The 17,381-nt window shown below is 45.9% G+C and overlaps 1 protein-coding gene across 1 annotated transcript; it reads left to right on the top strand.

Annotated features, from left to right (window-relative positions):
• Window positions 1-970: 970 nt before the first annotated feature.
• Window positions 971-16,781, top strand: TEKT1 (tektin 1). Its single transcript, XM_027518851.1, has 8 exons — window positions 971-1,115; window positions 3,083-3,289; window positions 4,800-4,965; window positions 7,806-7,934; window positions 8,458-8,601; window positions 10,882-11,104; window positions 15,498-15,694; window positions 16,521-16,781. The coding sequence occupies exons 2-8, from the start codon at window positions 3,100-3,102 to the stop codon at window positions 16,726-16,728; spliced, it is 1,257 nt and encodes a 418-aa protein (XP_027374652.1). The 5' UTR covers window positions 971-1,115; window positions 3,083-3,099; the 3' UTR covers window positions 16,729-16,781.
• The last annotated feature ends 600 nt before the right edge of the window (window positions 16,782-17,381 follow it).

The following is a 17,381-nucleotide window of genomic DNA, read 5'->3' as shown; positions in this document are numbered from 1 at the left end:
ACTTTCTCTATTGGACTCATTCCTTTGCTGGCCTGTGTGGGTGCAAAACAAGGTTTTTCTTTTGAAAATATTTTACTTAACATCCAAAATAAATAGTTGGAGAGCTCTTTTTTCTTCTTCTTCTTCTATTTTTGTTAATACATCAACAGAGGCAACAGCATCCGAGTTTTGGCCTTTCAGAGGGCAGAACCAGCAGAGCAGAGTCCAGCTGGCTGGCCTCAACTACAAGGATCAGTTCTTCCGTGAGAGTCTCAGGGTTGTTTTTTTTAAATCCCCTCCTCCAACTCTTGGGGTGCTTTACCAGCACTACAATCATAAAGAACATATTCCGAACGCTGTAGTCTAGTTTGGGAGTTCCAAGCCACTCATTTTCTAGATAGAGAAACCACTCCTGACTCCTAGCCCTGGGTCTGGCCACCACCACTGACTGGAGGCTGAGGGACCGGCCCGGGGTGCCCCTCCTCATCCCTCCTCTTCCTAACCCCCACCCCCGACCCCCGCGGCCGCGGCAACCCCAGGAATCTCTCCCCGCTAACCCCATGCAGCGTCGGGTTTGTGGTTTAAGTGGTCCCAGGCCGGCCTGCACCCACTCCAGTGTTCTTGCCTGGAGAATCCCAGGGATGGGGAGCCTGGTGGGCTGCCGTCTATGGGGTCGCACAGAGTTGGATACGACTGAAGCGACTTAGCAGCAGCAGCAGGCCGGCCTGCGGCTGCGAGGACCTGGAGGCATCGTCCAGCCCAATTTCGCGGTCCATCTGGGGAGACCCAGTGCGGCCCGAGGTGGCCCAGCCCTCAGCAGGACCAGTCGCAGGCCTCCTGAATCCCAGGTTGGTGTCCCGCATCTTCGCTGTAGATATCTATCTGGCCAGAGCCCTCCCAAGCCACATCGCCAAGTCTCTAGCGCAGACGAAAAGACAACACGCGCGCCTGCGCAAAGCCTTCCGGAGTAAACGCAGCTTCGCAGAAGACCCCACCCCTCTTTGCCCTGGTGACGCGTTACCGGTTGCCATAGAGCCTGAGCTGTTTACGTCCCATTTCTTCAAAGGCCCTGAGCTCCCGCTGGAGTAAGGAGGCTCCTATCCCCAAGTTGTGAAGTAGTTCTTTGTGGCGCTGAGGTAAGTAAGCCTCGGCCCCACCACACCAACTTTTTTTTTTTTCCCAATGCCTTGTGCCCATTGAAATCAGCCAACATTTAGGTTTAATTTCGACCTCATTTAGCCCTAATTTCGATTTCTCTGGGAGCTGCTCAGACTTATCCAGAAATCTGGGGTTAAATGTTGAGCCCCACACTCAGACAAAATTAGTAGAGGCCATTGGATGGACTGGATTAGGAGACTCATGTTGTCAGAGGGGGCCCGAGGCCTGAGACTCAGCCTGGTCAAGATCTGACTTCAGTTCCAACCTTCAGAAATTCAGAAGCCTTTAAGGGCAGGCACTCATATGTTTTGGGTGAGGATAGGGCTTCCCAATGGAGAAGGCGATGGCACCCCACTCCAGTACTCTTGCCTGGAAAATCCCATGGACGGAGGAGCCTGGTAGGCTGCAGTCCATGGGGTTGCGAAGAGTCGGACACGACTGAGTGACTTCACTTTGACTTTTCACTTTCATGCATTGGAGAAGGGAATGGCAACCCACTCCAGTGTTCTTGCCTGGAGAATCCCAGGGACGGGGAGCCTGGTGGGCTGCCGTCTATGGGGTCTCATAGAGTCGGACACAACTGAAGCGACTTAGCCGCAGCAGCAGCAGGGCTTCCCAGGTGGCACTAGTGGTGAAGAATCCACCTGCCAATGGAGAACACGTAAGATCAAGGGTTCAATCCCTGGGTTGGGAAGATCCCCTAGAGGACAGCATGCAACCCACTCCAGTATTCTTGCCTGGAGAATCCCATAGTAGAGGAGCCTGGTGGGCTACAGTCCATAGAGTCGCAATTTAGCACACATGCACGTGGCTGGGGGCAAATTTCAACCCTGTCTGAGGAAGACAGGTCTCACAGGCAGAGCTGTGTGCAGATGTATGTGTGTGTGTGTGTTAGTCACTCAGTCCTATCTGACTCTTTGTGACCCCATGGACTGCAGCCTGCCAGGCTCCTCTGTCCATGGGATTCTCCAGGCAAGAATACTAGACTGGGTTGCCATTCCCTTCTCCAGGGGATCTTCCCAACCCAGGGATCGAACCGAGGTCTCCTGCTTTGCAGGTGGATTCTTTATCATCTGAGCCATCAGGGAAGCCCACTGTGTGCAGAGGAGGAAGAGACATACTCCTCTTTCTGTTGCTGCTGGCCTCTGCCTGCTACCTCTTCATGGGTTCCTCTTCTTGTTCTCTCCTGCTCTCTGTCCTGGGAAACTTTTGTTTCTGTTATCTGCTGAATAGGCTCAGTACCCAGTTGTCAGTTTACAGATGTCACATTTGCCCTTTTTGTTTTTAGAAAACACACCTGGATTCATCTGTTAGGTAATACTAAAATAGAACACTGCCCTATGACCTAGCAATTCAAATGAGTTCTAAAAATGCATGCATGTATTCACCAATATACACATTCTGTCTAAATGTGAATATCCATAGCATTCTCATAATAACCCCAAACCGAAAACTCAAATATCCATAAACAGTAAAAAAAAAAAAAATGAGAGAGAGAGAGAGAGATAAATTGTGGTATAATGGTATACTACACAGCAATGAGAATGAACAAACTACAACTATGTGAACAATACTGATAAACTTTACAAACATAATGCTGTTTGTTAAGAAGTCAGATAAAAGAGTGTATAGGAAAAAAGAGTACTTAGGGATTCTGCATTAAGTTCAAAAATATCAAAACTAATGTATAGTGTTAAAAATTGGAATAGTGGTTACTGTGTGGGGCTGGGGTGAAGAATAGTGGCCAGAGCAAGGCATGAGGTGCTAGTAATGTTTATTTCTTGATCTGGGTGCTGGATATACTGAGTTTTTCATTTTGTGTACCGATTATGGCTTGGGCACTCTTTAGTACGAATGTCACACTTTAATAAAATCTGACATTAAAAACAAGACAATTTGCTTTTAGTGAACCTAAAAAAAAAAAAAAAAATCTACTTTTGAGCAGGACTTTGGAAACTTCAAATGGCCAAACTACTACAACAGCCACCCAAGTTCTTGCGCGCAGAGTGGCAAATTGCTAACAAAAACCAGTACCACAGAGCAGAAGCCCAAAGGTCCCGGTCTGAACGCCTGGTAGCAGAAAGCCAGAGACTTGTGGATGAAATTGAAAAGACCACAAGAAAATCTCAAAGCGATGTGAATAAGAAACTAGGTAAGATAACACACTTGCTATGTTTGTAAACATGTTTGCATGATACTGTATTGTCATTAGCATTTCCTATTCAGGAGTGGCAGTGTATTATCTTGAAATATTAGAGAGAAACATGTATTCTCCAGATTCTGTCTTTAAGTTCATTGCCCTAAGAGACATGCTTTTGATGCTTTTGAACTGTGGTGTTAGAGAAGACTCTTGAGAGTCCCTTGGACTGCAAGGAGATCAAACCAGTCAATCCCTAAAGAAATCAACCATGAATATTCATTGGAAGGACTGATGCTGAAGCTGAAGCTCTAGTACTTTGGCCAGCTGATGAGAAGAGCTGACTCATTAGAAAAGACCCTGATGCTAGGAAAGATTGAAGGCAGGAGGAGAAGGGGACGACAGAGGATGAGATGGTTGGATGGCATTACCAACTCAATGGACATGAGTTTGAGCAGGCTCCAGGAGATGGTGAAGGACAGGGAAGCCTGGCGTGCTGCAGTCCATGGTGTCGCAGAGTCAGACATTACTCATCGACTGAACAACAAGAGACGTGGTAACCCAGTCTGATTTGCAGTCATCCATCAGTCATTCTTTTATTGATTTGATATATATCTGTTGAGCATCTAAGAGCATCCATGGACTAAGCACTATGGATATCACAGGGATATCAGAGCCTCTGTTTTAAGGGGCTCTCAGATTGAGGAGAAAGATACAAAAATTGTTAGTCAGAATATAACTAGATAGGTGCTGTGGGAAGGGGTACAGAAGTGAAGGTGGAGTAGACGCTGGAGAGTTGGAAAAGACATCCTAAAGAGGAATATTTGTGCTGAGTCTTTTGCTTTTAATATTTATTAATTTTTATTTTTGGCTGTGCTGGGTCTTCGTTGCTGTGCTCCAGCTTTCTCTAGTTGCAGTGAGTAGGGGCTACTCTTTGTTGTGATGTGCAGACTTCTCATTATGATGCCTTCTCTTGTGGAGCCCGGGCTCTAGAGTGCAGGCTCAGTAGGTGTGGCACATGGGCTTAGTTGCTCCAAAGCATATGGAATCTTCCCAGACCAGGGATCAAACTCATGTCCCCTGCATTGGCAGGCAGATTCTTTACCACTGGACCAGCAGGGAAATCCTAAGCTGAGTCTTAAAGAAAGAGTAATGCTCTCTTGACAATCCCATTCCCATGAACACAATTTCAAAGTGGTGCCCAGGGACTTTTCAAACAATATACTTTTGTGTCTTTGACAAAATTAAAAATTATTTAAAACAGGGCGCCTTGAGGAATTAGAGTCAATGAGTGTAGAATGATCTTTGGATTACTTTGATGTTGAATATAAGAAGAAATATGTTCTTTTTCCTTCCTTTCTTCCGTTCTAATAAACATAAAGATGTATAGATACCCCAAGTAGCACCATTCTGAGAAGGAAAGAAAGTATCTCGGTAGTTTCATAATAGTCTTCAAATTTCTAATCTAAGAGTTGACTGCACTGGGAATAGATTCATCCTGGAGTGACTTCTCTGTGTGCTTCAGAACAGAGACTTGAGGAAGTCAGGTTCTGGAAGAAGGAGTTAGATGACAAACTTGAGCAGCTGGTGTATGCAACTGAAGATCTACTCCTCTATCAGACCAGATTGCAGAAAGCCCTCGAGAGCTTTAAAGAGCCCTTGCACATCACAGAGAAATGCTTGGAATACAGGTAGGAGAGATGGTTCCTCCAATGACTCATCTGGGAAATGAAGTGCTGAGTGGTAAAAACCGACTGTGCTTGGTGGTGGGTTAGAATGAAACAAATAAGCATGTGTTCTTTTAGAGCCTGAAATTATCTCAGCATACTCATGGTGCTGGGCAGCAGAAGGAGCACTGGACTTGGTTCATGTCTAAACTCTGCCCTTAACTAACTTCAATATATGTGAGGACTGGGTTTGGCTGTGGATAATCAGAAAGGGACAAAATAACATTGACCCCTTTTTCCTCTCACATTTAAGGAATCTGGAGCTAGTTCAGAGTTGGCATGGCATGCCACAGTGTCAGGCTCCCAGGCCTTTTTAATCTTGTTCCTCCCTGTGCTTGGTTTTCACTCCCAAGGTTACCTCATGATTCAAGATGCCAACTAGAGTGCCAGCCATTATGTCTACATTCCAACAAGTAGGAATAATTACGGTTTAGCTTTCATCATTTCTACTTGCGTCTCTGACCAGAGCTTAGTCACATGGCCACACCAATAGAAACTGGGAAATGGTGGTCTTTATTTTGGGCAGATAAAGCAGATACCGTTGCTAGAGGACAAGCCTGCTCGCATACAGAGCTCATGGGAGCACTTCATAATCCAGAGCTGCTGCTGCTAAGTCACTTCAGTCATGTCTGACTCTGTGCGACCCCATAGACGGCAGCCCACCAGGCTCCCCCGTCCCTGGGATTCTCCAGGCAAGAACACTGGAGTGGGTTGCCATTTCCTTCTCCAGTGCATGAAAGTGAAAAATGAAAGTGAAGTCGCTCAGTCATGCCCGACTCTTCGCAACCCCATGGACTGCAGCCTACCAGGCTCCTCCGTCCATGGGATTTTCCAGGCAAGAGTGCTGGAGTGGGGTGCCACTGCCTTCTCCAGAGAGCACTATGCTAATGTACCTTTTTACTATAATTTCTCTCATGTAAGTACTATGAGCAGGATGCTCCTCTCTGCTTTGGGGTGATTCTGATTCACAGACCTGATCCCCATAAATCTTCTGGAGCACCATAGCAAGTCTTGTTGCTGCCAGCATAGCCCCCTCCAATCGAGTGCATCATCTACACTGGCTATTATGTGAACTTTCCCCACTGCAGACCTTTCCAGGTCACTCCCCAGCTTTAAAATCCCTTTTTACCACGCTATGCCCTAACACCTTCAAGATCAAGTTCAAATTTCTCAGCTTCAAAAACGAGGTCCCTGATGGTTGGGCCTCCAGTGAGCTCTCCATCCGGTCCTGAATGTCATCCCCAACAGGGGGATGCACTTGGGGTGTTGAGCTGCTTGTACTCTGGCTCTGCCCACTCTGTTCCTCCTTCTCAGAAAGCCCTGTTGCCTCAGTGAGCTTCACCAGGACCCTCTGCAGCAACCAGATTTAGAGAGGTGGTAAAGCAAAGGAAGAAGGCAATGGCAACCGACTCCAGTACTCTTGCTTGGAGAATCCCATGGATGGAGGAGCCTGGTAGGCTGCAGTCCATGGGGTCACAAAGAGTCGAACACAACTGAGCGACTTCACTTTCACTTTTCACTTTCATGCATTGGGGAAGGAAATGGCAACCCACTCCCGTGTTCTTGCCTGGAGAATCCCAGGGACGGGGGAGCCTGGTGGGCTGCCGTCTATGGGGTCGCACAGAGTCGGACACAACTGAAGTGCCTTAGCAACAGCAGCAGCAGCAAAGCAAAGGAAAGTAACAGCTGCTCAAAGAAGGCAGCATCCAGTTGGCTCAATTCCACACCTAAGGGTGATTAGGATGTAGATGTTGCTAAGTGGATTGAGTACTTGCTACTCTGTGCCGGGTCCCATGCTGTCTGCTTTCATATCTCTTTTGTTCCTTGCCACCACCTAGGAAGTACTGATAGTTATACCCATTTCACAGAAGAAGAAACCAAGGCATAGATAAATTATACAATGTGCCTGAGCCCACACAGCTGGTGAGTGATGGAGCCTTCCTCACAAGCACTATCAGGCAGGTGGAAAAGAACAGACTATCAGATGGTGACCGATCAATTTTGGGAGGAAGTGGTTAAAAGCATGTGTAATGCCCAATTCTGTGACTCAGGATCTGTAACCTCTCTGAAACTCAGTTTCCTCACCTGTAATTGAAAGGTTATAGGAGAATGAGTTTTCACATGAAAAGCTCAGTACAGTGTGTGTCTCATGGTAAGTGCTCAGTGACAGAGTACTGTTAATTTTGACATTATTATTATTACTATTATTATAAAGCATCTTTTTCAATTCAACCCTTGTTAAAAAACAAGACTGGGCTCAAGGAAGAAAACATATGTCTTTAAAGTTCTAAGTCAAAAGACAGTCTTTCCAATAAATAGGTAAGAAGAAAAAGCCTTCTGAATTGATGGCGAAATTAAGGCAAAAAAGTCCAGCTGGCATTTTTCAGACCAAGTGACCAATCACTGATTCATTTTTCTTCTTTGTTTTTTGGATATTTTGAAGTCAAATAGACACCAGCTAATGTATATCCCAGTGGCTCAGATGGTAAAGAATCCTCCTGCAATGCAGAAAACCCAGGTTCAATCCCTGAGTTGGGAAGATTCCCCTGGAGAAGGGAATGGCTATCCATTACAGTATGCTTACCTGGGAAATCCCATGAACAGAGGAGCCTGGCAGGCTACAGTCTATGGGGTCACAAAGAGTTAGACACGTCTAAGTGACTAAGACTTTCACTTTCAATGTACATCCCCGTCACATTATCCAGATGGATTGGGTTCAGTTGTCTTGATAGTTTTAAAAGTCAGCAAGTTTTGAGTTGTCTCCCTCCACGCATGGGATGACCATCCACTTTTCTCCCGGCCAGGGAGAAGCGGGTTGGCATTGACCTGGTCCATGATGAGGTGGAACAGGAGCTGATCAAGGAACATGAGATCATCCGGGGAGTAATGACCCTGCTGACCCGCACCCTGGAGGAGACATGCGAGCAAATCAGGTACTGCCCCCACATCTCCACTGGGGGTATCTAGGAAAAGCTGTGCCCAGCAAGACTATGCTCCCTGGCACAGGAAGAATGGGGTTTAATATCCTACAAGCACTCTGCATGCCCCAAGGTGGCCAGGGAACACTCAGAACGAGACCTGGACAACCTCTCATGCCTGACAGTTGCTCTCTGGTGGTAGGCTGGGATGCGGCAGAATTTCACCCCTGATTAGAAAGTGGAGGACATTGGAGCCATTTTCTGCCCGGGCTGACCTCTCACAAACAGGATGCCACAGTGGTGACGTCAGAAAAGGCCACAGTTGAAAGGAGGATTTCGAAGTCCAGGCCTGGATACGTTAATTGGTCACCAAGCGTTAATGGGGTGTGTGTGTGTGTGTTGAGTGGATGAGAGGATTGGAGGAAGTGCCATTGTGTTGCACTAGACTAGCTTCGTTTTCCAGGGTTTCCCAAGAACCTGATGTAGGTGCCACTTGGGCATTCGAAAGGAAGAAACCCAATTTACCTTCTCCCTTCAGGTTAAACCGCTCTGCCAAGTACAATCTTGAAAAGGATTTGAGGGACAAGTTTACAGCCATAACCATTGATGATATCTGCTTCTCACTCAACAACAACTCACCAAACATCAAGTATTCTGAGAACGTCGTGAGGGTTGAACCAAAGTGAGTGAGTCCCTGCTGGCCTGGCCACACTGTCCTCCTCCCCACTGTGTGATGCCCCAGTGCTTCTTGGAGAGGCCAGCAGGACCTAGGACATCATCCTGACCTTAGGCTGGGAGCTGGGAAGAGGCAGGTTTTAGGCGAAGGCAGGCGCTGAGCAGTGACTACCCTATAGGGCCCAGTGGTGCCTCAGTCCTCCAGGCTAGGCCCCACTTTAAGAAAGTCTGATGTAAAAAAGAAATATTTTTTGGCTGTACTTTGTGGGGTGTAGGATTTTAGTTCCTCAACCAGGGCTGGAACCCATGCCCCATGCAGTGGAAACATGGAGTCTTAATCACTGGCCTACCAGGGAAGTCCCTGAAATAAAATCTTAAAACCTCTCAAATTTATTCACTTACCTATTTGCATTTTTAACAAGTAGAAGAATTTGAAAATGTATAAAGAGCAAGTTAATAGTTTCCCTGAGATAGCCAGTGTTTCCTGTATGTTCATACAAACATACATATACACTCATGTACACAAATAGTTTTGTTACAAAAATGAGATTATACTCTTTACCTTTTCTATAACATCTGATTTACATGTTTCAAGTAATATTAGATCACAGACCTAACTCATTCTAATTTTTAAAACATTCTTTTTGAAGTAAAACATGCATACAGAAAACTGCACCAGAATTCCTTTTTTAAAGTAAATCATACATATAGAAAACTGCATAGGAATTTCCTATTCCAGTGATTGGGATTCAGTGCTTTCACTATCCGGGCCCAGGTTCAACCTCTCTTTTGGGAACTAAGATCCCACAAGCCAAAAAAAAAAAAGAAACAGAAAAGAAAGAAAATTGCACAAATAATAATCAATGGTTTAATGAATTATCATCATTTTAGTTATCTTTTGCTGTTACCAAGTTACCCCCAAACTTAGCAGCTTTAAAACAACAAGCGTGTTATCTCCCAGCTTCTGTGGGTCAAGAGCCCAGGCATCATTCAGCTGGGCGCCTCTGGCTCACCACTCTTCAGGTTGTAGTCAACCTGTCAACTGGGACTGCGGTCTCATCTGAAGGCTTGACATGGCAGCTGATCTAAGAGGAAGCAAAAGAGAGAAGGCGTCCAAGAGAGAAGCCATAGTCTTCCTCTTTCAACCTCATCTCAGACATGACCTCTCATCACATATATTCATGAGAAATGAGTCGATGAGTTCATCACACAATTCAAGGGGAAGGCACTGTAGAAAAGTGTGAACACCAGGAGACATGGGGGTCATCAGGGGCCATCCCAGATGGCAAACAGTCTCCACCAACCAGGCCAAGAAATAAAACGTTACCACCAACACCAAAACCTCCACCCCGCCCCCTCTTGATCAATGCCCCCTCTCTCCTCCCCCCAAAAGAACCACATTCCCGGCTTCTAATAGGTTTGTTCTGCCTGCTTCTTCATTTATTAAATAGCATCATATTTTGAATATTGTATATTTTGTCATATATGTAGTATATATATATGACAAAATATACAACATTCCATAATGTTGAATCTCCAAATTAACATTATTTTGAGACTCCTCAGTGCTATATAAAGCAATTAATTCCTTGTCAAACTAGCAATTGTTTTATTTATAGCATTTCAGTATACACTCATGATTATCCTGTTTTTTTCAGTGTATGATCATCTGTGGGCTTCCCAGGTAGCTCAATGGTAAAGAATCTGCCTACCAATGCAGGATAATGTGTTCGATCCCTGGTCTGGGAAGGTCCCCTGGAGAAGGAAATGGCAAGCCACTCTGGTATTCTTGCCCGGGAAAAACCACATGGACAGAGGAGCCTGGCAGGCTACAGTCCATAGGGTGGCAAAGAGTGGGACACAATTTAGCAGCTGAACACACACTCACATTATAATCTGTGACTACTATAATTTATTTTGATACTTACCTTGACCCTACCTGTGTGATGTTGACCAGGTTACTCCATCTTTATGAACCTGTTTTCCACATCTTTCAAATGGGGGTATGAAAGCCACCTCACTAGGCCAGCGTGAGGATTAAATGAGAGAGTGTCTGTAAAGTGCCAGCCCAGTGCCTGGCAGAGAGTAAGTAGATTTCCCTAGAGTGGCAGCTATTGCCACTGACAGACCAGTGTTCACTCTGCCTAGAGACGGGGAAATGTTCTAGGTGCTTCCATTGGTGGAGGGAGGCCTGACTTCCCACTGGTTTCCAGTCACTTGTCCTCCCCCCTACACCCCCACGCCAAGTCCAGATATGCTATGAATGAGTGCGTGGGTCCGGTTCCAGCTCCGTGAGTCTGGAAGACTGGCTGGACTTCTCCAACACCAACGTGGAGAAGGCTGACAAGCAGAGGAACAACTCCCTGACGCTGAAGGCCCTGGTGGACCGAATCCTGTTCCAGACAGCCAGTGACCTGCGCAGGCAGTGTGATGTGGTGGACACCGCCTTCAAGAACGGGCTGAAGGAGACCAAGGACGCCAGGGACAAACTGGCTCTTCATCTGGACAAGGTGAGCTTCCTGGGGGGACTATGGACGAGCTCGTTCAGAGGGTTTCACTCTGGAAACCTAGAATGGCCTTTAGGGCTTGTGATCCTGGGTGCTAAGGAGTAAATGTCATCCACCTCTCTCTGTCTTAGCAGCAGGCTTTGGACTTTGGAGGACTGGAGACGGTCTTGGCGCTGCTCTGGGCCTCCTTTCTCACTCATTGTTGCAAAGAACAGGCTATCTCCCTGCTTCAGGCCTTAGTTCCTCCTCTGTGGAGCATGGAGATGCACTGTATGCTCTTAGATATTCTTTATGACTCTGAAGTTCTGTGCGTGCACGCACACACGGGTGTAAGTTGCTCAGTCGTGTCCGACTCTTTGCAACCCCATGGACTGTAGCCCACCAGACTCCTCTGTCCATGGGATTCTCCAGGCAAGAATACTGGAGTGGGTTGCCGTACCCTCCTCCAGGTGGTCTTCCTGACCCAAGGATCGAACCTGCATCTCTAATGTCACCTGCACTGGCAGGCAGGTTCTTTATGCTGCTGGGACTTCTGTGGTGGTCCAGTGGCTAAGACTCGTGCTCCCAAAGTAGGGGATGCAGGTTCGATCCCTGGTCAGGGAAACCAGATCCCAGGATCCCACAGGTAGCAACTAAGACCTGGTGCAGCAAAATAAACATTTTGTTTTAATTGGCTGCTGCTACTACTAATAGTAACAACACCAATAATAGTAACGATGATAAACATAGCCAAATATAGTCAAGAGGCTTCCTAGTGGAGTAAGAACTTGGTCCAGGCCTCAAAAGATGGATCTGAGATAGGGAGGCAGAGGTTGTTAGGATCCACTGTAAGGAAAAAGGCAAGAGGCCGGTCTTTGCAGAGGCCTGTGAGAAGCCCCGTCCTACCAGAGGAGATCCCTGCAGGAGCTGGGGGCTGTGCGGCTGAGGCCTTGGAAGCCTCATCTGAAATGAGCACCTGGGACTTCCCTGGGGGTCCAGTGGCTAAGACTCTGCACTCCCAATGCAGAGGGCCCGGGTTCCATCCCTGGGCAATGAAATAGATGCTGCCGCAATTAAGAGTTCATGTGCCACAGCTAAAGATCCCACAGGCTGCACCTAAGATCCGGCACAGCCCAGTGAAAATGAAATAAAAATGAAAAGTGATAACTAGCTTTTTTAAAAAATGGTCTGGGCAGGCTGGAATGATGGACTAAAACAAATCAGGTGAGGTTCCTTGCCCTCATCTGGAGATAGGGACCTCGCTCTATGAGAGAAGTCTCCACCTGCATATCGTCTGGTCTGAAACCTCCGTGGTCACGAAGAGACTTGACACACTGAGGAGACGACCTTCAAATTAAAGGGTAGGGTGGCCCCCATTTTTATTTCAGTGACACAATTATTTCCTTATTGAACAAAACGTATTTTAACTCCAGCTATACTTAGAATTTAGTACAAGAATGTTTAATCTAACCCAGGGCTTCAGTTACCTTAATGAGTCAGCAACATTTTTCTATAAAGGGTCAGAAGGTAAATATTTTTGTTTTTGTGGGCCAAGACACAAGATCAAGGATATTACATAGATATTAACATAAGAAAACAAATTTCCACAAATTCTCTATTGGTACAATTAAAAGTATAAATAATTATAACTGGGTGTTGTTTTTACAGGTCTTCTGGTGAGAAGAAGGGGATTGATTCTTTTGGGGGAAAGAAAACAATTGCTTTGTTGGGGTTCAAAGTTAGTATTTTCTACCAAAACTATTGCAGAGGTTCACCTGTTAATGCTGACCTGTAATGATATTTTGTATATTTCATCTTTGAAAGCATCCATTCATTCGGATAGGCACTGCCAAGGAGACATAGCCACCTATGAGCATATGATTTTAATTGAACACGCTCACTGCTTGGAGGACCTTTATAGAATCCTGTTAAATTGTTCTCCTGGTACAGTATTTGCCTTTTAGTACCTCATTACATACCAGATTAATCACTCCCAGTCGAAGGATAGTTAGAAGCTCTTAATTGCACAGTTAAGTGAATTTTGAAGTATGGAAATTTCCTTTGCACTTGCTTTGATGTCCAAAAAAAAAATTTCCAGAACTTGGAAGAATATTTCTTTGGCAAACGTGTAGGGGAATGGAGGTCTTACTTCATGTTTTAACTTTTGGCAGCAGCAGAAGCAAAGAAAGCAACTTGATTCTACTTGTGACGCAAATCATGTCAGTTGTTGAAATGACTTTATCGCAGCCAGTATTTGAAAAGGCTGTCTTGCCTTGTGATTTTAGGTTGACTCACTTAGAAATATTTTTAAGTGTGCAGCAAAAATGAATTTCTAAAGCCACTCCATGTTTGATAACAGAGGTTGTTCTTGTTCAGAAAAATTTTAATCTTGGCCCCAAGCTAAAATAAACCACAAGAACATTTCACCACTGCTTAACCATTTTACTGCTGAGTAGTATGACAAGTGAGGATAACCAACTTCTATTTCTGACAAAAATTCACAGAAATGAAGACAGTCAAGTCCATGGAAGCCAGTCCAAGTGAACTTCATGGTTCGCTGTTGACGTTATTGGTTCGATAACACATGATAGATCCACATGTCTTCTGCAAAGCACTTTCTAATGAATAACCAGCCACAGTCCTTAAAACGCTGACATTTCCACGAGCTCTGTAAATATGCTCAGCTAAGCCTTTTTGTGCTCAACATGTATCCACATCATCAGCAGCTCTAACACTTAGTAGATTCCACTTCAGGTTGTACTGAGTTCCTGTTTTCTTAACTTTTTGAAAATATCCTCACCTATAATTAGTTCATGCAGTCATTCGTAGAGGCTAATTCTTTACTTCAAACTCAGCGTTGACTCCTTCAATAAATGACACTGAACAGGATCAGAACACCGGCCAACTCACGAAGAGCAGAAGAAAACCATGCAAACTCATGTGCTTTGTGTGCTTTTAATTAACTATAGATGTTGTTCCTTGTGTCCGTAACTCTTCGAGCAGCTATCCTTGCAGACTAACAGTCTTAAAAATAATTTATATTCCCTGGACACTCTTTCTCAGCTGCTGCAATCAAACTTGATTTAATTAGCTCACCATCAAGTAAATGGCTTTCCTTACTTGGCTAACACATGAGCCGCTTAGAATCTTATTTTGATAGAAGCCTCATTTTCCTTTGTGTGAAGAAATTCTGCAGTGATGAGATACAGTTTTAAATTTCCAGTTTCTCTGATCATTGCTCTTCTGTGTGTTGGGAATGTTGTGGTGAATGCTTAGTCTGGTACCGTTGATGTTTAGTGCATTCTTTCAGTACAGCCGTAGTGTCCTTGCATAATAAACACAGTGCTTTGCTCTCCAAGAGACAGACAAAACCTAAACTTCACTCTGCCTTACTAGTGCAACCCATGAAGCCTACTTTTCTTATCTTAACATGATGAGCATGCACTGATAATAAAAATAAAATAAGATGCCACAGTTTGGTGATACATGTAGTGTTTGGACAGCTGTCAAGTTATTACCATGTCTTTGGGATTCAGTCTGGACAGAAGCACAAAACAGTGAGAGCATAATGTATACTGTCTGTCGCAACTTCTTAACTCTGCCGCTATAGTTCAAAAGCAGCCATATATCAATGAATGATCATCGCTTAAATTGATGATGAGTCCGTGAGATTCGTTTTATCTACTTTCGTGTATGTTTAGAAATTCCCATGATGCAAAGTTTAAAAAGAAAAAAAAAGGAAGAAATAAAATCTTAAACTAGTTACATATTAATCTAAAAACCCAAGTACCTTGAAGGCATCTTTTGTTGGCACAAAGCCACCATCAGAGAAACTAACAAAACTCAGATTAAACTGCTTACTCCTGTAGCGAGCAGAACTGGTCCTAGTGGGTGGATTGGTAAGGAAACAGGCAGAGGCAGCTTTCATGGTACAAAAGTACAGGATATGAAAGAGACACAGGTTCAGTCTCTGGGCTGGGAAGAGCCCCTGGAGGAGGACACAGAAACCCACTCCAGTATTCTTGCCTGGAGAATCCCATGGACAGAGGAGCCTGGCGGGCAGTAGTTCATAGGATTGCAAAGTCAGACACAACTGAAGCGACTTAGCACACACACACCAAAGTACATGGGCAGCCTCCAGCCTCTGCTGGGGGCATTCCCCAGGAAATCCACATGTTTGAGAAGGAGATGAGGCAACAATGGCCATCAGTATCCATTCCATGCTTGAGATTCTAAGGCTGGGTGAGTTACCTTATCTACCAGCAGTCACTGCTCTAGGGAAAAGAGACCAGACCTATTCAGGCGGCCTGCATCGGTAGATAATCCGAGGTCCCCTCTTCCTAACCCCCTAAGAGCATCTGCTGTTGAGTTTTAAGGAACACAGCCTGGCCTCACCTACTCTAACCCTTTTTGTAAGGTCATGGAAGAGATCGCCTCCCAGGAGAAGAACATTGTGGTTCTTGAAAAAGCCATCCTCGACCAAGAAGGGCCTGCCAAGGTGGCTCACACACGCCTGGAGACCAGGACACACCGGCCTAACGTGGAGCTGTGTCGAGATGTTGCACAGTACAGGCTGATCAAAGAGGTCGATGAGATCACCCACAATGTTGCAAGGTAAGCAAAGAGCTCCTAGAGGAGGGCATGGCAACTCACGCCAGTATTCTTGCCTGGAGAATCCCACGGACAGAGGAGCCTAACAGACTACAGTCCATGGGGTTGCAGAGAGTCAGACACAACTGAAATGACTTAACCACTCAGGCAAAAGGCTACTGGGGCTCCATTTAAACCTGGACTGTGAGGACTTCCCTGGTGGTCCAATGGCTAAGAATCTGCCTTCCAATGCAGGGGACAAGGGTTTGATCCCTATTCGGGGAGCTAAGATCCCACATGCTACAGGGCAACTAAGCCCATGAACAGCAACTATTGAGCCTGAGCATTCTAGAGCCTAAAGCCTTCTCACTCTAGAGCCCACACATAGCAAGCAAGAACCCCTGACACACACACACTGACACACACACACACACACACACACACACACAAAACCCTCAACTGTGAGCAGGGCTAGGCAATGTCATCATGGGTGAAGCCAGCTGGGCATAAGGACCTTTGCCCTTTGCATCTATCATGTTTAGGGGTTCCTTTCTAGAGGAACCTACTCCAACCAACTGCTGCCATGCAGGGCACCGACCCGATGTTGACATTTTTCTAAAGGCCAAATCCAGATGTTTAGGTAAATTCTAGTTTTAAATGTCGGAAGTTCACAGGTTTGTCTGCCTTGTGAATCTGGTCCAGGGCCACCGATTGGAAATTTCTGTCTTAAAGAGGAGAGAGGAAGCAGACACATCAATTTGAGTCCAGCACCAAATAGACGAATACACTTTTCCCCCTGAAGCAGTGACATGAAGCCATACATTGTTCCTTCACATTCTTCCTCTTCTAGATTGAAGGAAACACTAGCCCAAGCTCACGTAGAGTTGAAAGGCCTGAATCGCAGGCAGTTGGCCCTGCAGGAGGAGATCCAGATCAAGGAGAACACCATCTACATCGACGAGGTGCTGTGTGTGCCCATGAGAAAGTCCATCCCGCCTCGGGACGGGGATGACCACGGGGAGTGGGCGGGGGGCTCCCATCCCGAGGCTGTCTGCTGAATGGAGGATTCCCATTATGCCGTTTCTCATTAAACCGTGTCCTAAAACAGGAGCACAGAACTCTCCTTCCAGGTTGGCAGAACTTCCACGCAGCCCACCCAAAACTCTCGGCTGGGTTCCAGGCCTGCTCAGGGCCTCAGATCTGGCTCTATTCTGCTGCAGGTGGTGTGCTGTGGTTGTTCAAGGGTTAAATTCTGTGACTTAGGCTCTTCTTATACTATCATAGGACCTCAGGCCTGGGGGAAGGGTCCGAGGCATCTTAGTTCAGATTTATTTCAGTTGAGGAGCTGGGCTGGCTCCCCTGTTCAGACCATGCCCATCTTACTCAGGAGAAGGTGAATATTTCTCCTGGCTCTCAAGATTCCTTTTCCCTGGAAAATAAGATGGTGATTGCTGACTGAGGTCCCTGGTTGGTCTGCAGGATGCATGTTCAGGTCATATGGAACTGAGAGGAGAGGGGAGTGGCGCAACCCTGGGTGAGGAGTCCCCTTCAGACTTACTGACACCTGTGGGCATCTCTCTGGGCCTCTTCCTCCCGCCCCCGCCTTCCTCCAGGTGGTTCAGTGGTTAAGAATCTGCCTTCCAACGCAGGAGACAAGGGTTCAATCCCTGGTCAAGGAACTAAGATTCCCACATGCTGCTGCTGCTAAGTC

Source organism: Bos indicus x Bos taurus, chromosome 19, assembly GCF_003369695.1.
Source record: "Bos indicus x Bos taurus breed Angus x Brahman F1 hybrid chromosome 19, Bos_hybrid_MaternalHap_v2.0, whole genome shotgun sequence".
NCBI classification, from domain to species: domain Eukaryota; kingdom Metazoa; phylum Chordata; class Mammalia; order Artiodactyla; family Bovidae; genus Bos; species Bos indicus x Bos taurus.
Note: the sequence above shows the minus strand (reverse complement) of the source record. Positions and strands in the feature narration are given on the sequence as shown.